This window comes from Pan troglodytes, chromosome 22 (genome assembly GCF_028858775.2).
Source record: "Pan troglodytes isolate AG18354 chromosome 22, NHGRI_mPanTro3-v2.0_pri, whole genome shotgun sequence".
Taxonomy (NCBI): domain Eukaryota; kingdom Metazoa; phylum Chordata; class Mammalia; order Primates; family Hominidae; genus Pan; species Pan troglodytes.
In genome coordinates, this window is record NC_072420.2 from 40596500 (window position 1) to 40619689 (window position 23190).

The following is a 23190-nucleotide window of genomic DNA, read 5'->3' on the forward strand; positions in this document are numbered from 1 at the left end:
CACACTTTCTCTTTCTCCCTCCTTCCTTCCTTCCGCTCCTCCTTCTTCCCCTTCCTTCCCCCTTTCCTTCCCTTCCTTCCTTCCCTCCGTCTTTTCTTCCTACCTTTCATCCTTTTCTTCCTTCTTTCTTTTTGAAATTGAGCAGTGGACAGCTTTAGATCAGCTGAAATAGAATTTCATTCCACATCATACAGAGAAAGCTTATATACCTTGGTGAAAAAGTAAAGTTATCCATTATTCTCAATGAATTGCTCTTAAAGATCTTCTTCAAGATCTTGGCCATGAAGCAGCTTGAACCAGGAAAATGTGCATCCTTCTAGCCTTTGGAAACCTGCCCCAAGCAGGAGATATTCCAGGTTTCAAATGTTTCAGGTTCTGCTTGTCAATTACTTTTATGGAAATAGTATTTCTCACGCGCTTGAAAACATTTTTGCTCTTTTAAGTAGGTGAAACACTCATAATCTTATTTATAGAATTAATGTGCACAGCAGGCAGTTTTTCAGAAGCAAAACCCAACCTAGATCTCAGGCTGGGCCAAATGATAAGATGGTTTAAATTTGTAGGTTTCATATTAGGTACATCTGGGATTACAAAAGCACAGAAAAATGCTAATATTTCTCCTTGGAAAATAATGCTGTCAGTGGGCAGAGTGGGCTGAATTGTCCTCAGAGAGTAGATCTCCCTCTCAAGCTAGATGTGTTCTCCCCTCCACATGAGGCAGGGAAGAGTCAGCCTTGCAGCCCTGGGCGTGTCTCCAGGATACCCTTAGAGCAACCACAGAACATGCTTCGGACCCCGGGCAGAAGTCCCCAGGGTCGCCCAAGAAAGCTCTCTAGCAGCCAATCTAGAACATAGCTCGGGGGAGAGGCAGACCCAGAAAAGGAGAAACCAGAATCCCAGGGAGGGCTCTCTGGAGGAGCGGACAGACAGGGGCTTCGGCCTGTTGAAAGGTACAGCTAAGCTGTGGCAACTTTGCAGAGACTAGTAGGTTGCTAGAATTAAGAAATAAAGTCCCTGCGTGGTGGCTCCCAGCACTTTGGGAGGCCGAGGTGGGTGGATCACCTGAAGTCAGGAGTTTGAGGCCAGCCTGGCCAACATGGTGAAACTCCATCTCTACCAAAAAATACAAAAATTATCTGGGCGTGGTGGCGGGCACCTGTAATCTCAGCTACTTGGGAGGCTGAGGCATGACAATCACTTGAACCCAGGAGGCGGAGATTGAGGTGAGCAGACATCGTGCCACTGCACTCCAGCCTGGGCAACAGAGTGAGACTCTGTCTCAAAAAAAAAAAAAAAGTGCCTTCTAATCACTTCTACCCATTGGACTTTCCCAGCCAAAACTACAGAGCAATGATTAGGTGGAGCAGAAGAAGAGAGGAGAATGAATCTGAGAAGCAAGAAATGCAGGGTTCCATTGTACCAAGTGCCTTTTTCCAGTTGTTGCCAATGTACTTCCCTCCCTGGCCTTTGGGCCAGGTCACCCTGTTCCCATTTGTCCACACTAATTAAAAAATGTAGCTTATTATAAGATAAGTGATTGCCGCTTCCCAAAGACAAAGTGGGAATGATTTTTGTATACAAATTCTGGATTGGCTTCAGGAAAAAAAAGCAAGAAAAGTGGTTTGTTGAGACCATGCTTTCATGTTAACTGTGTAGTGTAATTGGCTGGCTTAGTATTTCTAAAGGAAAGAAAACTGTCAGATCTCTTTTTTAAGGATGACCTATTTGACATTCCTGGAGCGATGAGGCTGTCCCTGTGAAGGTTAATGTGTGTTCCCCACAGTCGGTGTAAGCCCCTCATCCCTCCTCAGGTGTCATTATGGGGACAAGGAGGTGGCCAAAGAGGAGACGCAAGAGGAAGCTGGCTGGAAGGTGGGCGAGGGTGGATACAGAGCCGTTCACACCTCCACCCAGTCTGAACGGAAGGCCCGGCTGGATGGCAGGCCAACTGGGAAATGGGGAGGGGACTGGGCAGGCACGGTTCACCCCAGTAAACTGGGGTTTGTCAGACCAGGAGGGAGGAGGAGAGTAGCTTCCAGCCACACACCCACAGACTGTGGGCTTCCAGAAAGCTGCTTTCTCAAGGGCTCAGTGGCGCCCCAGGCTCTGCTCCCACTGAGCGGAGTCTCTGGATGACTCCCCAGCTGCCTCGGTCCAAAGGAAAGGTGGGGAGGAGGGTGGGAGTGCCCGCGGCTCCAGGTGCTCTCTGGGAGGCTGGAGTAGCTGCTACTGTGCCTGGGGCTGTAGGTGTTGGTCTGGGTTGGGAGGCAGCACTGAGGTCTCAGAGGAGAGGCTAAGCTTTGCCTCCACCCGTGTGGAGAGGCGTCAAGGAGCCAATCTGCTTTCATTCAGATCCCTCTTGGATTTCCTGGCTTCATAACCTTGAATTAAACTTCAAATTTGTGACTGCAGGATCAGCTGCTTAAAAATATGAGAAATGACCATCTCCTTATTTAAATTGCACGTATTTCCTTTTAAGTTCTTCTCTCTCCTCCCCCGACACAACCAGGGGAATTGCTCTTTTCTGCACCGTGGCGAAGAAATTAGATCAGGGCCCCTTTAATGTCAAGTACATTCTGAACGTTCAAGAAGGAAGAAGAATAACAAGTACTGTGAGATCATTGAATTTCAAATGCAGCCATTTATAGACTTCACTATTTCCAGCATTAATTCGAAGGAGTAGATATTACAGTTATTATAATGACAATTTCTTGTGGCTATTATGGCGTATTGATCTGTTCTTTTACTATCGCTTTTTCCTCGGGCAGATCCTGTATCTGCTCAGGCTGAGCACACCCTTTTCTTACAGACTGTTGTTCCGTGTCGCTGCTCTGTTTTTCTGACATGTTATTTCCCTCAGTCTCATCATGAGCAAGAAGCCAAATTATTTGCATATCACTAGGTTTAATTTTAAAATTGTATTTCCTTTGAAAGTTACCCCCTTCTCCTATTCACTAAGGAGCAGATGCTTCTTATTCACCTGCTGGGATCTCCTTGCATTCTGGTCATGGTTGTTCTGTTCCAGTTGCCATTTCCTTTTTTCCTCTTGGGATGTGGAATGGTATAGAACTGTGATCAGTGGAAATATGTATTGATTGGATAGACCAAGATATGGCTGGGGGTGCCGGGAGGAGGAACTGGGAAGTCAGCGACGTGGCCTCCATCACAACGTTTATGAAAACTCTCCCTTCAGGAACTTATGATTATGTGAAGGGGATGCTTGCTGCTGTTTTTGTGCTTGGCAAGCAGCTTCTTCAAAATTTCTTCCTTCCTTTCTTTTCTTTTCTTTTTTTTTTTTGAGATGGAGTTTCGCTTTTGTTGCCCAGGCTGGAGTGCAATGGCGTGACCTTGGCTCACCGCAACCTCTGCCTCCCGGGTTCAAGTGATTCTCCTGCCTCAGCCTCCCGCTAGCTGGGATTACAGGCGCCCACCACCACGTCCGGCTAATTTTTGTATTTTTAGTAGAGATGGGGTTTCTCCATGTTGTTCAGGCTGGTCTCAAACTCCCGATCTCAGGCGATCTGCCCGCCTCGGCCTCCCAAGCCTTCTTCAATATTTCTAAGGTGTGTTCTTCTCTCTCTACTATTCTACCATCCCAGACCCTGAAAACAATTGGAAATCGAATCATGCTCTGGCGTTCATTTAGAAGGCAAAGTCTCCTCGGATGTCAGAGAGACACTTTAGTGGCCGGGCACTGATGTGAGTGAAGCAATTCTCACTTCAGACTCCAGTTGCTACCAGTTCACCAAATCCAAGTGCAACAGACCTGGCCTGTGTAGGAGGGCAGACCTCGCTTCCCACAGCAGTCATCGCAAATGGGGCTAATCATCGTGGGACCATGATCCTCCTCTCCCCCAAACTTTCTTACACTTCAAGTTTCGCTGTTTCCACACAAACATAAAGCTTTTGGCAGTTTGGATGGATGTGCACTCACCAAAATCCAATTTCCCACCAGTCCATTAAAAAAAAAGTGTTTTTATAGTGAGCTTTGAAAATGGGCCAGGCAATGAGAAATGGTCCATGCAGATGCTGGGTTGTAGATTATAATGCATTTGCTGGTTGGGGAAAGTGCTTTGAAGGTTCCTCCCAGGTAACTCTGAGCTCAATAATTGTTTCATGGAACTTTCAGAATAAGATAGAGTAATGTTTAGCATCCGATTTTGGCTGGGGTTTTCCATGGATTAGCTGATGCCAGGCTGCCTCCATGCCAGCAGGAGCTGGGCATTTTTGCTGACTGTTGTTAGGGTCTTCCTCGCCCTTTAGCCATTTCCCCAGTTGCAGTGCCCCTGAGCTGCTTGGCCTGAAGGCCTGCCAATAAACCTCATCTGACTCTTGGTTTGCTCATGAAGGGTGGGGCTTGGGTGAATTCCCATTTGTTCTGTCTCTGCCATTCTATGCTTTACTCATTTGTTCCTGGTTCACCTGCAGTGAATCATTTTATCTCTTTGGGTTGCAGCATTGTACGATGACATTGTCTTTGGGCACTTGTCGAATTCTGACTCTTTATGATTCTGTGGCTGTCTCTTTCCTGGGACAGTGTAGGACATTTGACTCCTTTTGATTTTATTTTCTGTAAGCATCAAGGGGATATCGCACATGAGTCCACAGGAGAAATACGATGTATTTTCTTGGTGGAGGCAGTGGAGGGGAAAGTAAGGGCAATGGATGAGATCTGAATGGGATTGTCACCGGCTGTGAACACAGGATAACAAGTAGTTATTTTTGTTGAAATAACAACTATTTCAACAAAATGGGTGAAAATGGGAAAATTTAACATTTCCTCTAGAAAAACTGCATTTCCAACTATCTGACAGTAAAACAGGGAAACAGGGTTTATTTTCCTGGATCTTTCTGTAGCGTATGTCCAGTTTAGAAAGGAGGCTGGCACCCCAGTGACTGGCCTCGAGGTGAGCACAGGTGTAGACAACAGTGGTCCACCCGACAGAAACACAAAAGAAGTGGGTGCCTCCCTCTGGTGGCAATTGGCATACATGAAATTAAAGTGTGACTGCGATCTTTCAGGCAGAAGGTAGCCAACATTCTTTAGAAACTTTATAACCTTTTCACCTGTGGGCCTCGTCAACGTGACCTGGTACCAACCAAGCACTAGGGGAAACCTCAGCCAGAGGTTGCCGGGATAGGTGCTCCCCAGCCCCATGGCAATGGAATACTGAGTTATAGCTGTTTCTTGAAAAAGCCTCACTTGTCTTTTCTATAAATCCAGCCTATTGTCACCTTAAATGATGGCTGTGTGTGGAAGAGTTGAACCGTAGTTTTGAAATTATAATCCAGACTTGTTTGTGGAAGAAGGAGATAGGGTTTTAGAAGACAAGATGAGCTACCTGCAGATAAGATATTCATTCTTATTCTATTCACACATCTCACAGTTGAACAAAACTATAAAACGTTGCCAATTACCTCTCTGGGCTAGAAACGGCCTATTAGGTCACCCCGGCCATTCACAGCTGGTGAAATATGACTCCCTGTTGTGTATTTCCTCAGTTCAGCTTAAAATGACTTTAGCAAAAGGTCAGATGCTACTGCTCCTGGGAGATGTTTGCAATCTCTAATAGACTGATGTTAGACATTTTTTTTTCTAACATTCTATCTAAATTTGTTTCTTGACATCAGTTTCTTGACATCAGCCTCTGTTAATGCTCCCTTGAGCCATGGCAGCCCCAAATGGGTATTTTATCCCTGCTTAAATTTTTGGTTTAGACAGAAATGCTTCTACTACCTCTGCTGATAATTAGAATGTGTCAAGGGATGATATTTCGTTGCTGGTCTTTTGAAAGGTTTTTTTTTTTTAAAGTATTTCCAAACTGATTAATTTTTGATCCTGTTGCCCTGATCCCAGAAAATTTCTTTCTGTCTTTGAAATTTCTTGAAAAGAATAAAAGTAATCCACTTTATTTTTGGTTTGTAAAAGCTTTTTGGATGGGGATGCTCCGATGGCACCCACAAAGGGCAGGAGCCTTGCTTTCCTGCCAAGGTGCCACATAAAACAGGCCCTGGTTAAATGGTCACATTTAACCAGGCCCCATCTGAATTCTGCCTAGGTGTTCATCTACCTGAACCAATATAAAAAAGTCTAGAGCTTCAGAACTTTTCACAACCCTGGGAAGAACTTCCCAATGCCATTTTTCGGGGTGATTTGGTGTCAGAACGTTATTATTTTAATTTAATCTATTTTTATTTTTATTTTTTAGAGACAAGGTCTTGCTCTGTCTCCCAGGCTGGAGTGCAGTAGTGAGATCTTAGCTCACTATAACCTTGAACTCCCAGCTCAAGCAATCCTCCTGTTTCAGCCTCCAGAGTAGCTGGGACTACAGGTGCGGGCCACTATAACCAGATAACTTATTTTTTGAAGAGATGAGGTCTCACTATGTTGCGCAGGCTGGTCTCAAACTCCTGGCCTCAAGGGATCCTCTCACCTAGGCCTCCCAAAGTGAGGACATTATTACTTGTTGCTTAAAACTAACACCAAAACTCTACTCTTACTTAATCTTTTTGAGTCCAGGTTACTATATGTAGTTCAGCTACTTAGTCTAGAATGCCACATAACTTTACTTCTGGGGTATTTAATTTTATTATCTTTTTATAAATATAAGAACTCATCTTCCTGATAAGTAGAAAAAGGTACAGAGCTTAAAATGACCCATCTTTAAAAAGGTATTTCCAAGAAATCAGCAAGTGCCTGGCCATGAGCTCTTAAGATAGTGTCATTTTAAAAAAAGCAAATAGAAGTGCTATGTCTTTGCTCCAAACCTACAAAGAGAAGGGACGTGAGGGGCTGTGGCTGTGGATTAGGAAAGCAGAGATTGTGAAGTTTAACTGTCACAGGGCTGGCCGTCCCTAGAAATCAGCACCCATCTTTGTTTAGACATAAAATACTCACTTACAAATCCAGGCACACACCTCTGGGCAACAGCCCTCTCTGTCCTTATGACAACATTCTGACGTGGGATGCCCAGTCATGTTCAGCATGTTTGAAGGGTATTTGAAAACATGGGACTTCAGAGTCGTATACAGTAGCGTCTATTTCTGCTCTGCCATTTTCTTGCCATGCGTGAAAAGTGTAGAGCATGAAACGAAACACAGAACCCACGACTGAATGGAGATTCCAGGTTGGTGGTAGCCTCAGGCTTGAGATTTTGAGCAGTGATGGGCGTCTATCAGCTCAGCTGCATGGTTGGACCTGGGATGGACTTGGCCCTGGCTTTGCTTCACAGACCCCCTTTGGAGTTGCCAGAGAGTTTTACCCCACGTGAAATTCCATACACAACAGACCCGTCTACCGAATAGTCTTGTGCATTTAAGAAGGCTTGTAATCCCTGGAAATACGCAAAGAGAAACACCTGTCTGCAGGGATTAGAAGCTCAGGGTGAAGAGCCAGGGCGGGAAGTGCCCCATGAGATAGGGTGGCCCAGCAGCTGAGTTGACAGCCAGGGCCAAGAAGGACGCAGAAACGTGCGTCATGAAGGATGCCAGATGCACACACACACTGTGGGAGAAAGGCATTTAAATCAGACAGCACCAAAGAGAATAAAGAGTATTCTTATTCTTTATTTAAATCAGACAGCCCCAAAGAGAATAAAGAGTATTTGTAAGGAGAAAAGGCCCAGAGTACCCACTTTTGAAAGCAGCTTTAGTCCCTTTCTGATGTACATGTGATGATTTTTCAACCCAAGCTGCTCTTTGCTTTCCCCATTGTTCATGAAGCTCTCGGGGGCTCTTACCAGCCTTTCTCTTCCTTCTTCACCGAACCCTGGAACGTACTCCATTTGCCTTGGCTTCTACCTTTCCTTCTTAAAGTCAAAATCTTTGGCCAGGCGTGGTGGCTCATGTCTGTAATCCCAGCACTTTGGGAGGCTGAGGCAAGTGGATCACCTGAGGTCAGGAGTTTGAGATCAGCCTGGCCAACATGGTGAAACACCATCTCTACTAAAAACATACACACACAAAATTAGCTGGGTGTGGTGGCGTGTGCCTATAATCTCAGCTACTCAGGAGGCTGAGGCAGGAGAATCTCTTGAACCCAGGAGGCAGAGGTTGCAGTGAGCCGAGATCATGCCACTGCACTCCAGCCTGGGTGACAGAGCTGTCTCAAAAAAAAAAAAAAAAAAGAAAAAAAGAAGAAAGAAAAAAAGAAGAAAGTAAAATTCTTTGTAGAATTATGGGGCAAGGAGAATTAGAAGAAACTCAGTGGGTTCAAGTGAGGTTCTTATATTAATTAGGCTAATTGATGTTCCTTTGAGACTACTTAAAAATGTCCTGTAATTATGATTGCATTTGACTTTTTTTCTGTTTAAAAACTGGGGAACTGTATGAAATTCTCTATGGTGGTGAAATTTTTAGAGTTTGATGCTTTAAATCTGGTATTTGAAATTTTAGAAGCTGGGGCACATGTGAGTCCTAGAAGGTGGTGAGCACCCTCAGGAGAGTCAGTTGATACCTGGTAAAACCAGGGAATATCAGAGAACAAGGAAAACTCCAATTATTCCAAAGCTGTGAAAGGAAGAAACAAATAGACCTAGTGCAGACTGAAGGGAGTGGCCTGAAATCTGACTAGGGAGGTCACCTTCCCTGGAGCAGGACCTGCTCACATCAATTTCCTGTGTTTTCAGGCACTTGAAAAACTACACAGTTTCCACAACTGCAAAGGGAAGGGTATGGAAGGAGAAGCAAATGTCCCACAAGGAGAAAAAAATAACATGAAGCAGGGAAGCCTCAGAGGGAATGTTGCCAAAGGTTACTGAATATAAAGGAAGTATTTCTGCAAAAAAAAAAAAAAATCTCTGGGATTTTTAAAGCATTAAATACTATGAAGAAATGACCACCCATTTCAAAAACTGAATGGATGCACGTAAGCAAAAGATAAAATGTGCAGTTCAGGGAAGGAAATGAACCCATCCAATACACAGTAAAATACATGTGAATTTCCATTATCAACTTGAAATAAAATGTTTCCTGATGAATTATACACTGATTATCACACACGTGTAGAAGATGAGGTTCATTTAAAAGGAGCTGAAACCCCAAGATAACAACTGCTTAAACAATAGAGAAGGTTATTTCTCTGTCATATAGAAGGATTCTGGAGGTAGATGGTCAAGGGGAGTCTGTGTAGTTTCAAGGAGCATCAAGCATCTGTCACTGTTTGGCAATATTTGGCATAAGACTTCCAACTTATGGTTGAATATGGCTGCATGAGCACCAGCCATTGCACCTACCTTTCAGCCAACAGAAAACAGATATGAACAGAGGGAAAAAATGGGCAAGGGGTGTCTGTTAATTTTATCGTAAGATTTCTTTTTTCCACTTACATCATATTGACCAAATCCTAGTTGCAGGGACACATCCAACAGTAAGGAGGCTGGAAACTGTTTTCTGGATAACCATGTGCTCAGCCCCAGATCAGGGGTTTTGGAACTAAGAAAAAGGGGATAAACAAAGGCAATGAACAGACTCAGCCACAACACCTTTCTGCTCCTGGAGTTTATTGGGTGCTTACAAGCTGGTTAGCTTGCACAGAGGGGTTATCTGAATTGTCGGATGACTAATTTGTCCTCTATCCCTCCAATCAGCCTGAAGAGATTTTTTTTCTATGTTTCCCAGTCAGAGTGTGAAGAAGGGCAAACTGTGGCTTTTCTGCAGTTTGCTGTTAGGGCAGCTAGCTGCTGATTCCTGGGAAGGAATTTCAATTCTTTCCATGTGCTCAGAGAGAAGAAGGCATTTGGTATGTTACTCTCACTCCCAAAAGCATTTTCATTTACCCACCTTCCTTCAAGTTATTCTCGAGTAAATATTAACGTATTTTCTATGTAAATAAACTAAAATCTTGCAATCTGATCTCTAAAAGCACAAGATTACCCCTTTTCTTTATATAATATTTCTCTCCTCCCCTGGCCCCAGTGTAACTGGTTATGGCTATAGGAGGTGGTGGTGCAGACAGCAGAATCTACTCTTGTTGGATTTGGAAGAAAGGGCTTTTATTATAAGACCTTTAATAATTTCTGGCTTGGTAAATTTTCCTCCATCCCTTTGTTTTGAACCTATGTATGTCTTCGCTCAACCATTGTTCAACCATTGTGGGAGACAGTGTGGCAATTCCTCAAAGATCTAGAAGCAGAAATACCATTTGACCCAGCAATCCCATTATTGGGTATATACCCAAAGGGATATAAATCATTCTATTACAAAGACACAAGCGTGTGTATGTTAATTGCAGCACTATTCACAATAGCAGAGACATGAAGTCAACCTAAATGCCCATCAGTAATAGACTGGATAAAGACCATGGAATACTATGCAGCTCTAAAAAAGGAATGAGATCATGTCCTTTGCAGGGACATGGATGGAGTTGGAAGCTGTTATCCTCAGCAAACTAACACAGGAACAGAAAATGAAACACCACATGTTCTCACTTATAAGTGGGAGCTGAATGATGACAACACATGAATGCATGGGGGAGAACAATACACACTGGGGCTTATTGGGAGGGAGAGCATCAGGAAGAATAGCTAATGGATGCTGGGCTTAATACCTAGGCGATGGGTTGATCTGTGAAGCAGATCACCATGGCACACGTTTACCTATGTAACAAACCTGCACATCCTACACATGTACCCTGGAACTTAAAACAAAAATTAAAGAAAAAAAATTTCTGGGAGGCAGAGAGCTCAGCCTAGATGGTGTCCAGCCAGAAACAATTCATATGGAAGATATTTAGCGACATGATAGATCTTTCTAGCAGATGCTTGACTGCTCCTAATGTTGCCTGGCATGTGCCACCAGGCAAAGGACACTGGGATGTCCCGACAGCTGCCCCAGAGAAACCCAATACCTCTGCCTCAGGGCTTACCAGAACGTGGGATCTTCCTGTGGTTGGCTGGCCCCTGGTGCGCACTTCTGCCTCTCCTATCCTTCTAGTGCACCTGCCTGGCCAGCCCTCACCTGTGCAGCAGACTTCCACACCTGAGACGTCGGGGAATGATGTCCTACAGCTTCTCAGCCTGGTGGTAGAGGGAGAAGCTGGAAGGAGGGTGCTTTGGGCAAGCCAGGCTGCCGGTTGCCGTCCTGGGCAGTGCACCTCTGCATTGGGATGGCCCTCTACTCCTTACAAACTGTGTCCCTGCACATGCTCTCCAGAGAAAAACAAGCCTGGGCAAGGATTTGAACCTCAGGAAGGCAATTCTGACCACAGTCAAGAGTCACGACTTGAATTCAAGCTGTCCTTAGTCAAGCTGTTTCTCATCATACCTCTCTGATTGTCTTCATTTTTTTCTTGAAAATGTAGGCATTTGGCTAGTGGTTCTGGGTTGAATTGCGTACTCCCTCCCTATCAAATTCATGTGTTGAAGCCCTAATCTCCATAACCTCAGAATGTGATCTTATTTGGAGATAGGGTCTTTATAGAGGTAATTCAATTGAAATGAGGTCCTCAGGCTGGGCCCTCATCCAGTCTGGCTGCTGTCCTTATAAGAAGAAGAGATGAGGACACAGACATTCACAAAGGGATCCTCATGTGAGGACACAGAGGGAAGCCATCTGCAAGCCAGGAGAGAGGTCTTAGGAGGAACCTGCTCTGCCAACACGTTAATCTTGGACTCCAGCCTCCTGGATGTGAGAACATAAATTTCTGTTGCTTAAGTGACCCCGTGTGTGATACTTTGTCATGATAGCCTAAGCAATTCATACAAATAGGAATGAATTTTGCCTTTTCAACAGAAAAATTAGTATTTCTTCAATGATGATTATACCTTGTTTTTTTGTGCTCTTCCTCGCTTAATAAATTTGGAGGCAGATCTGATCTCATTAGTTCTCATTCTTTGTAATCGATAAGCATGGATTTGTGCTAATTTGATTATCTAGTGCCACAGTGGGCATTTTATATAAGCCAGGGTGCCTCTGGATGGAAGCCCGAGAAACAGAATAATGGGAAATAGATGACCGAGAGGCGCTCAGAGTAAACTCTTACTTTTGGCTACCAAATTAGGCTTTGTATTATTGAGAACTTGATTTGAACAATCGAAGACTGTGGGTTTCAGAATACTTCTATTTTAGGACAAAAGAGAATTGTTCGCTCTTGGAAAAAGCTTTAAGTACCAAAGAAGGCACTAACTTGGTAAATGGAAAGCTAGAAGAAATGCGAATTGTGTTTTTGATTTGGGGAATACAATAGATGCAGAAAGTCCCCTTGCCTGGGACTGCTAATGCCTGAACTTGCTCATTAATCTCTGCCTCTTAGCACAGACCTGGAAAATTGCAATTCTTCGCACCAGCAGCCCCCATTCGATAAATATGGAGCCAGCGGGCAGGAACGAGAAGTGGCTCTGGGCTGTGGGGCTGGCTTGTTGGAATCCCACACTCCCCAAGCTGCAGAGGGACTGCAACTCGGGAAGTCAGGCAGAAGGACACAGTGGCTCTCTGCATGCTTTGTTCCCAGCTTTTTAAAGAGCTTATTGTCTTTTTTTAAATTGGCATTTCATAAAGTGTGATGCTGTATGCCAGCATTATTAGGTACTACGGGTATAAATTTATTGTTATAATTTTTTTCCTCTGGAGGAATTGACCTTTTCTCCAACACTAGACGCCTTATTCTCTGAGTATATCTTGATCCAATGTGAGGTGTAAAGGATAAAATTGCAATCCTTGCTTGCTTTGTTACCTGTCTCTTTGGCTTTCTCTGCCTCAAGGGCAAGGGTTTGGGTCCTTAGGAGGGAACCCCACTCCCTCTCCTTGGCCGAGTGGCCTCGGTGTGGGCGAGGGGATCCCAGCTAAGAGGGCCCCAGCAGCACAGAACTCCGCATCAATTAGCTTAATTATATCAAGGGCAACACAGCTGACAGATGTTAATTCTTCCAAAGTTAATATTGTACTTTGAAAGAAGGTAGAACATTCTAAGAACCTTGGCATTAAAATACCCCAATTGCAAGGCATACTTAAGTTAAATGACTGTTATTTCTTCATAGCTTGCTAAAATTTAGGTCCTTTTATAGTACGCTATGTGCTGTGACTCCTAATGAAGGCAGACTCCTACTCGGGACTATTATATCCCAATTTACTTCTTGGGCACAAATTTCTGATCTACAGGATTAGGCGTTAGGAGGTCATTCATTTCTATCAAATCAATCTTAAAATATGAAGAGTGATAAATATGTAAATTAAAGCATTTACCTGTTTGTGTGGTGTGTATGAGTGTGTATGTGGTGTGATGTGTGTGGTCTAATGTGTGTATGTCTATGGTGTGTGTGGTTTGTGTGTGTGTGGTGTGTATGTATGTGTAGTGTGTGGTGTGTAATGTGTATTTGTGTATGTGTGGTATGTGTGTGTGTAATGTGTATTTGTGAGTGTGTGGTATGTTAGTGTGTTTTGTGTGTGTAGTGTGGTGTGTTTGTGTGTGGTGTGTATGAGTGTGTGTGGTGAGGGTTGTGTTTGTGTAGGAGTGTGTCTGGTGAGGTGTGTTTGTGTATGAGTGCATGTGTGTGGAGTGAGAGGTGTGTGTTGGTGTGTGTGTGGTGTGTGTGTGTGGGGTGTGTTTGATGTGTGATGTGTGTGGTGTGTGGGTGTAGGTATGTATGTGTGGTGTGTGTGTAGGGTGTGTTTGTGTGTGTGTGGTGTGTGTGTTTGGTCTGTGTGTGGGGTGTTTGTGTGTGTGGTGTGTGTGGTGTAGTGTGTTTGATGTGTGATGTGTGATGTGGTGTGATGTGTGTGGTGCGTGTTTGTGTGTGATACGATATGTGTGTTTGGTGTGGTGTGGGTGTGGTGTGGGTGTTGTGTGTTTGTGTGATATGTGTTTGGTGTGGTGTGGGTGTGGTGTGTGTGTTGTGTGTTTGTGTGATATGTGTTTGGTGTGGTGTGTGTGTGTGGTGTAGTGTGTGTGGTGTGTGTGTGGTGTGTATTTGATGTGTGATGTGTGATGTGTGTGTGGTATGTGTGTGGTGTGTTTGCATATGTGGTATGATATGTGTGTTTGGTGTGGTGTGTGTGTGGTGTGTTTGTATGAGTGTGTGTGGTGTGTGACTGTGTGATGGGTGTAGATGTGTCGGTCTGTTGTGTGTGTGTGGCATGTTGTATGTGTGTGTGTCTGTGTGTTAAAAGTAAAAGCTGCTGTGGTGACTTATTGCTGGTTCCTCCAATGATCTAACCATGATGACGTGAGCAATGACCTTTCATCGCCATCAACTGGGAAACAAACAGATTTGAGAGTTTCCTTTCCTAAGTTTAGGGGTTAATATATTTTTGAATTGTGCTGTGTTTCAAACTTTTTATCCTTTCTGGGACTGTTGCAGGATCCATGAATAGCTCTGTCGTGCCCTAGGTGACTTTTCATGTCTGTTAATTTCCTAGGAATTTATGTTAATTATTTGAAGCCTGCCTCTTAGATTGTGAACGCACAGATGAAGTCCATTTTTCTGGAAGTGCCACTTCCCACCATCCATGAAGAGCCCTGGCTGCCGCCCCCATCCTGGTTGGCCTCACTGTGGGGCTGTGCCCCTCCCAGGATGGCTCCTTGGCAGAGACCCCACCTGACAATCTTACCTCACACTCTGCAGCGGCCTGCTTTGCTCTTTGAATCTCTGAAATTCTATTACTTACTTGTGCATTTACCTTTCCATTTGTTTTCCTGGGGAGGGAGGGGACTAGGTTTGTTCTCTGCTCTCTCCCAGCCCCCAGGACAGGGATGGCTCTCTCAGACCACTCGCCGAACTCATGAATTTGGTATAGTTCCCCCAGACTGCCTAGTAAACCAGCAGATTTTGCAAGCTGGTTGACTGTATTATGTGTTTAGACTTGGACCATCCAAGAGATGCTTTTCCGCCAGAGCTATATTGACTGGTCCCTAAAGAAGTCTGTCAGCTTGGTCTACATCTAAGGAGATGAAGTAGCACAACCCACAGAATGAAAACAAGATTTGGAACAAGACCCAGATCCCAAGTCAGGCTTGGCCAGTCTTCACGAGGTGATCTCAAGCGAGGCCCTTCTAGAACGGGGATGATGAATGTTTCCTCAGCTCTCATAAATGACTACGTAAGTCCAAACTACAGATTACAGAAGCCCAAATTCTCTTTGTAAAATAGGGAATCTTAAATTCTGATTCTCTATGATGCAAAGCAACTTTAAAACCTATGAAGCCTCCAAATTAGGTCAGGTGCTGTTATAGGCTGAGCCGTGTCGTCTCCCCACCCAAATTAATATGTGGAAGCTCTAACCTCTGGTACCCCAGAGTGTAACTACATTTGGATATGGTTAAAGAGATGGTTAATTGATTAATGTTAAATTAATGTCCTCATGTGGTGAGGACACAGCAAAAAGGTGGAGAGAGGCCTCACGAGAAACCACACCTGCCAACACCTTCATCTCCAACTTCTGGCCTCCAGAACTGTGGGAAAATGAATTCCCATTGGTGAAGCCATCTAGTCTCTGGTATTTTGTTATGGCAGCCCGAGCAAACTCATACTCTTCTCGACAAGTATCTGCTGATGGACTATGGGACTGATGTGAGAACCTCTGCTCCAGCACCAAACTCTGTTGTATCAGAATAGATAAATGCAAGTGGAATTTTAATTTATCAAAGCATTTTTCTGTTCTTTGGATTTTCATGACAATACCAGAGACTTAAAAAAAATAGAGACAGGATCTCACTATGTTGTCCAGGCTGGTCTCAAACTCCTGGGCTCAAGTGACCCTCCTGCCTCGGCCTCCCAAAGTGCTAGGATTACAGGTGTGAGTCACCATGCCTGGCCCTGAGACTCGTAATATTCATTTGGGACTGTCTTCAACTGGTAGTATAATAGTTCCTAACCTTTATATTTATGATTCTCTATTTTACATTTGCCCATCAAATGATCTGTAAAATAAAATCTAGTTGAGTATATGAGAGAGGATCTATTTAATGCTCAATAAAGAGTGGTTTTTATTACCATTCCATCTTTAAGAAGGGCTGCCTGAGCTTTCTCTTGTGACATAATAAACCATATAATTGCAGAGGCCACCTTCTATTCAGTTTCTGTGGGGGAAAGGCAGTATTTCAGGAAAGTAACATAAGAAATGTCTATACTAGTGCAAAGTTTAAACTTGAATAGGACTGTTTTGCTTCCTAGTGGAGGTCATGGCAGAACTGAATCATTATAGCTCAGGGAGCTATTATAGCCTCAGGGAGCATCATTTCTTCATTATTTTTCCAAGCCTCAGGGAGCATCATTTCTTCATTATTCAAGGGCCATTGGCAGAGCTCTGTGTCAGGTCCTGGTGGTTTAATGAGGTTTCTGCTCAGAGGGAAAAGCCTCATTGCTTGGAGCCATTTTGCAACTACACTGTTTGTTGAGAAAGGGCAATGTGACAGGTGGACAGGTAACGGACAGGTAGCTAGATAATGTAGCAGTTCACGTAGCTGCCCAGCCTGAGAGATTTTGATTGTCACTTCCTTTGAGGTGAGATCTTACAGGTGATGGACTTGGCTGAAGTCTGAAGGCCTTGTGAGGGATAATGGCCCCCCAGGCACACAGGACGTTGAATCATGGGACCATTTTTTTTGAGCTATAGTGATCAATAAGTCGGGTTTCCCCTCGTCTTCTAGTGGAGTGGGAATTGCTGTTCTCTTACATCAAATCTGCTAATTGGCATGAATATCTCTTGACTGTTCTGTGGTCAGCTTGAAAATTTCGGAATGTCTATGCAGAGTGGGAAAAGGTAGAATTCCAGGACCTGAGGCAAATACAAGTAATGACAACTGTGAAGCCCTGGATGGCTTACAAGGTGTTTTGGTGAAATACTTCTTAAAAGGAAAAGCCGTAGACAAGTCAAATGTAGTGGAGTTGAGCAAAGAATGATTCCAGAATTAGGCATTTCTCTGAACCAGAACAGGTTCTCAGAACTCCAGCCTGCCACGTGGTCAGGCAGCCTTGATGGGCAGAAAGCAGATGTGAGGCACCGAGGCAGCTTAACTGGTTACAGTGCAGCATTTTGCCCTGTTTGAGTAAGTTGCCCACCTGTGATCGACTGAAAATGGGCTGCTGTGATTGATGGAGAGCCCACTATTTGTTGACCAGAGCATGCCTGTACAGTACTCCCGAGTGAGGCTTCTAGTTAGTTTTTGTACTAAGACTGTAGTTTTTATTTGAGGACTGGAGTATGGAGGCATCCTCAGGCCAAATGTAATTTAGTCTAACCTGCTGCTCCCTCAGACTGAAAAGCCGCCATGGAGAGTGGGCATGGCCAAAGTGATTTTCCAATACAGGTGGCAGAATTCTATGTGCATATGTCAGGGAGAGGCCACCCGGTCCAGACCTAAGCCTTCAGCCATCTGTGTGGAGGAGCAAGTGGTAACATGACGGAAATGATTGTACTGCAATCTGGACATGACAATGGAATTCGTTTCGTCCATACCACTCGTTTAGACGCCCTGCTCCCTCCTGGACACAGAAGCTGTGCAAAGGCCTCTAGGCCACTGGGAGGGCGTGGTGTGTGCCCTCGTAGCTAAGGAGAATGTCCTTTTGCATCATCTAAGCTTTACAGTGACATGACTTGTGAGTTGTGGACTGTATCGGTCGGCAGTGGGAAGTCTCTCTTTTGAACAAATTTTAAGGATATTCTTTCTGCCTTGTATTTCTGAGCTGGGGCCATCTTGCAACAAGCCCAGCAAACACAGCTGACCATGATGGCCATGCGGGCGGCCATGATGGAAAGTGCCCCCTTCCTCCCTGGATGAGGGCCCGAGTGATCCGTGAATCTCACCACTGAGCAGACACAGACACCCTGAGGCTGGAGAGCCACCTTACTGCCCACGTCCCCTTCACTGGCCTTTGCAACTCTCCACGCCATGCCCAGTACAGTGTGGCCTGAGCTTTAAGGTACAACCGAGTGTTGATCTGAACATAAACCTAACACTGGGAGCCAGGTAGCACAGGCTTTTGTTTTCCAGATGAGAAAACTGAGCACCAGAGAAGCTAAGAACTTTTTTCAGAGTCACAGAGCAGTCAGAGGCAATCCCCAAATTCAGATTTTACCTGAACTCCATAGACCCACTTCTGCAGGGTGCCTCGCTCAGTGCAGAGAGTATCTAGGTGTGAGGAGAGAGACAGCCTCTCAACCCCAAGAGATTGAGGGCTTTGGCTGCTGGGACACGAGGCCTATGTTTTTTGTTTTTGTTTGAGACGGGTCTCACTCTGTTGCCCAGGCTGGAGTACAGTGGTGCAATCATAGCTCACTGCAGCCTCCACCTCCCGGGCTCCAGTGATCCTCCCATCTCAGTCTCCTGAGTATCTGGGACTATGCTCAGCTCTGTGTAAAAATTAGCTGCCACCACTCCTGGCTAATTTTTAACTTTTTGTAGAAACGGTGACTCCATATGCTGCTCAGGCTGGTCTCAAACTCTCACCTCAGTCTCCGAATGTGCTGAGATTACCAGCATGAGCCACCACACCTGGCCCCAGGTTTTGTTTATTCCCTGGCCAGCTATTGGTGGCAGGCTCTGTTCTAGGCAAGAAGAGGCTTAAAAACCCGCCTGGAGCTTCTCTGGTTCTGCTGGGTCCCCACAGGCTCCTCTGGGGCCACAGGCCCTGGCCCAGGGACATGAGGGTACACCTGTGCCTTCCTCTTTCCCTGTGTGCCTATTGAGGTCTGGACGTCTGCCCCTGGACACCTGTGCCCCTCTTCTCTCCATCCAGCCTTGAGCATTTCCTGAGGCTTTCCCCCATGAAACAGCAGTGCTTCCTGACGTCATTCTCAGGTGCCAGGTTTTCCATCTTCCTTACAGTGCCCCCTGTGGGCTGTGTCCCTCTGGCTGCCCAGACAGTGGCTTTCTCAGGACAGCTCCCAGCTACATGCCTCCTTAGAGAACCGTTGAGACCCTCCTCCATGACAATGCTGCAGGGAGTGAGGACAAGGACTCGCCTCACAAACTGAAGTAAATGGTTACCAAGGAGGGTACCGTGCTTGTTTAGTCCTCCAGATAAAAGCGTGCCTTTGACAGCTGCCTAGCATATTAATTAATGGCTCACTTGCAATCAACAGCTTTTAATTGAACACCTACTGTGTGCTGGGTCCTATGTAAGCTGTTGGAACAAGGCGGACAAAGTCCCTGGCCTCACAGAGCTCACACTCTAGCGTAGAAGACCGAGGACAAACCAGAGAAGGAAACAAAGAAGTAAAGTAATGGGTAGCAATTGCACCGTGAAGAACTGCAATGCAGGCTTGGGGGTGTGGCGTGCCCCTAGGGGACATATTCGGGGAATGTCCTCTCCTAGGGCTCTTCAGTCTCCCCAGCAGGCGTGGCCGAGGGCTTCCCTGTGGGTGTCAGCAGTAGAAAGGGCCCCCTGTACTGCCCGTGGGTCCCCGCCTCTGCCCGGGAGTGATGGGGCTGGGGAAGCTCCTCACAGGGCCACCCTGCTCCTGTGGCCTTGTCACTGTCACTGGGGTCATCCTTGGGGAACCTTGGCAGGCTCCAAGGCCCTGAAGAGTGGTTCTGGGAGTGGAGGCCTGGCTGTGGTTCCTTCCCTTATTCTCCTCCCCTACCTTTGTGCCTGCTGAATCTGGGGTATTTAGAACTGTACTTTCCTGATTTCCAGGGCCACAGACCATTTGTACTGAACCCTGTGCCACCAAGTCTAATTGGTTGTCCCTTCTCCACTGCAGTTGGGTGCCCCATTCTCTTCCTTACACACTCCTGGCTGGCTCAGCGGAAGGAGCTCCTGTCACTCCTGTAACAGCATCTGACCTTCCCCCCGGGAACTGGACTCTGAAGTATACAGAAAGTAGCGATTCCTTAAATGTTAGTGGTTTCTGTTTTAAACAATGTAATATTTTTCAAATGAGGAATCAATCGATCACTTTTGGCTGAGATATCAGTTTAAGATATAAGTGCAAAATTGATTTCTGTGACCTGTCCTCACTGTTTCATTATATATTTCCTTAATATACATAATTTTCCGCGTCTTCATTTGTCATTTGTCAAAAAATAATATTGCCGCTTTCTTCCATCATTATAAAAGGGAAAAGATGAATCAGGCCCTTTAAAAACTTCAGATTCCAGCAACATTTTACATTTAAAAGGGAAACTTCCCCTCCTACTTGGAATCAGAGTGAATTTTTCCCCTTTGCACTCACTGTACAGTTGATGCAAGGATTCCTCTGGGAGTAGAAGGATTTGGGACTATAAACCACCTTATGAAAAATGACAACTCCCAGTGCTGTAGATGCTACCTAACCAAGGATGTTATTGGTACGAAAGGGTTTATTGCCATGAGCACAAACACTGGAGCCATTTGCATTCTGGGTTTGCTAGACACTTGCCCTCCAGTCCCAGGCTCATGTGATAACATTAATTAACCACTTTTAAAGCATCTACTTGAGCCACAGGAAACTTTTACTTCTCCCAGTGATCCTACCCCTTATTTTTCTGCAAAGAAAGGGCCCTGGCAATGTAGAAGACAATGTGAATAGCTACCTGGAGTGTGAGAAACAGTTCCACTTGTCTATCATTTGGGCTGTCCTGGGTTAAAAAGGAAGCACCCCCCTCCCCTGCCTCTGAAATATTCCTGAACATTGGTGCACTCAACATCTCTGCTTTTATGAGCACTGGCAGCAAGTTTGAAATAGAAGACAACAGTTCTCTGATTTGGGTCATGGCTCCATCAGTCCTACAAGGCTTCCAAAGCCAGAGCTGACATTCCCTCCTCCTAGGTGAGAGGATGATTGAAGGGTTCCAGGTGGAAGCTGCTTAGGATCTAGGAAAATTGAGAGGAGGCTGCTTACAGCTCTGCAGATACATCTGAAATAAGTGCTGATTCTCATCTATCTATTACCTGTCTATCTGTACCTATCTATCATCTACTTATGTTTGTCTATCTATTATCTATCTATCTATCTATTATCTATCTATCTATCTATCTATCTATATCTATCTATCTATCATCTATCTATCATCATCTATCTATCTATCTAGAGCAAGCAGAATAGAACAAGCAGGCCTTACCTCAAGTCCTCAAGGAACCCCAGCTTCCTCCACCCTCTCTGATAGAGCTGGTGCCTGAGCATTATTATGCAAAGTCCCTAAACAAGGTAGTGGATGATGAACTCAGGCTGCCTGGTGACACTCAGGAATAGAGCCCACTCCCTGCTCACTGGCTGGGGCTTTTCCTCTGCCTCAGAATGCCTCCAGTTCTCCCATCTCCAAGTTGGCTGTGCTCCTCACAGGGCTGGCCTCCTCTGCTCTAGGTGCAAGCCCAGGGTGGCAGCGAGGCTCTTGGCCCAGGTCCCAGGAGAGGTCAGTTCTGTCCCCAGTTCCGGCTTGAGCTAACTCCAAGGCCTCCTTTGTCCTTGGAGCTCAATTCTGGCCACACCTGAGAGTCTTTTTAAAAGAAGTGTAGATGTCTGGCCTCCCCACAGGGACACGGATTTCTCAACATCCATCTTGCTCTTAGGAGCACCCTTCCCACTGCGGCTGTGCAAGGAGGAAGCCCTGAGTCTGGGATGAGACCCTCATGCCTGTATTTAAAAAAAGAAAGAAAAAGAAAAAGGATGCCTTTGATGAATCTGATGTTTAGCCTTCATCAGACTAGAGGCATTTATTATTTTATTTTAGTTTTTTATTTCTGTAGGTTTTTGGGGAACGGGTGGTATTTGGTTACATGAGTAAGTTCTTCAGTGGTGATTTGTAAGATTTTGATACACGCATCACCCGAGCAGCATACACTATACACTCTACGGCCATACCACCCTGGACACGCCGGGTCTCATCAGACTAGAGGCTTTTGAAAGACATTTACCTTCCACGACTGAAGAATTTTATTGATTTATTTGTTTTTCTGTCTTGGCTGCACTGGCCCCGTGCTGTGGTAAGGTATACAGCACAGAGGCCCAAGCCTTCGCTCCTCACCACCCCCCGCTTTGTATCCTGTCACCGTGTGAATTGGTGAAATCCCTCCACCTTAGCAAGCCATTTGCCAAGTCTACCTCATAGGAACAAGAATGTAAGCTTTGTGAAAGTTCAGTCGAACTGTGAAGGTCAAATGGTGTCATCCCATCTTGACGATGATAAAAATGGAAGCCCTGATTGCAATAAGCAAATCTTTCCTGAGAATGACACACAGAACTATACACGGAAACTCAGTATATGACTCTGCTGACTCAGTAATTGTGAATATCAGCTATCATTGGACCAATATCTTAGCAATATTAAATGGTACCTCTGTGAGATAGCAGGAGAAAGTAACAGCACAGCCAATATTAAAACCATATATCAAGATGGTCATTGAGAACAGAAAATCATGTGCAGAAAATACATGAAGTGTTGAGACTGTGTCCTTGAGTTTCATTGTCCTGCTCAGGTGGTAGATTCTGAGCTCTGTCAAAACACTCCACTGGATTTTACTTTGCAGATGAGCTCTTGTCCTGGGGTGTAAGTTAAGCCGCTGTGTGTGCCCCAAGGTGGACTTCCTGGCTTCACTTATCTAGTGGGGCTGTCTGCTTTCCTATTTTCAGCTCAGTGATTGCCTTCTGTTTGTGTTTGTCTTGCTACAGATGGACAGAAGAAAGTTCAAGAAGAATTTGACATTGACATGGATGCACCAGAGACAGAACGTGCAGCGGTGGCCATTCAGTCTCAGTTCAGAAAATTCCAGAAGAAGAAGGCTGGGTCTCAGTCCTAGCGGGAGAGCCCCCTCCTAGTCCACCTGAAAACACCAAATTCAACCATCATCTGTCAAGAAATTAAAAGAACAACACCCTAGAGAGAAGTCATCCACACACAATCCACACACGCATAGCAAACCTCCAATGCATGTACAGAAACCTGTGATATTTATACCCTTGTAGGAAGGTATAGACAATGGAATTGTGAGTAGCTTAATCTCTATGTTTCTCTCCATTTTCATTCCTCCTGCAACTATTTTCCTTGATGTTGTAATAAAATGAAGTTACGATGAGTGAATTCAAGTGACTGCCTTTCTTTCTCTCTTTATTTTACCTGATGTTAGAGGTGACTGTGAGCCAGGTGTCTATTTCCTTCTCTTAGGAGTCAGAGATGTAACACATTGTCTTCTGTTAGGAGCTTTTTTGCTGAGAGTGAGAGATCCATTTTCAGCCATGCTTGCCTCATTTGCAGAGTCCTAAGTGCTGGCTGGCGATGGCAACATATTTTCTTCTTATCATGGGAATAGAGCCCTGTATCCTCGGGTGCCAAAGACA

At 45.0% G+C, this 23190-nt stretch overlaps 1 protein-coding gene across 1 annotated transcript in view; it reads left to right on the forward strand.

Moving 5' to 3' along the window:
• PCP4 (Purkinje cell protein 4) overlaps window positions 1-22938 on the forward strand; it is a 61706-nt gene extending 38768 nt beyond the window's left edge. Inside the window, exon 3 of the mRNA XM_531603.7 lies at window positions 22525-22938. Within this exon, the coding sequence (XP_531603.2) occupies window positions 22525-22652 (128 nt within the window). The 3' untranslated portion in view covers window positions 22653-22938. The remainder of the gene's footprint in view (window positions 1-22524) is intronic.
• Window positions 22939-23190: the final 252 nt, after the last annotated feature.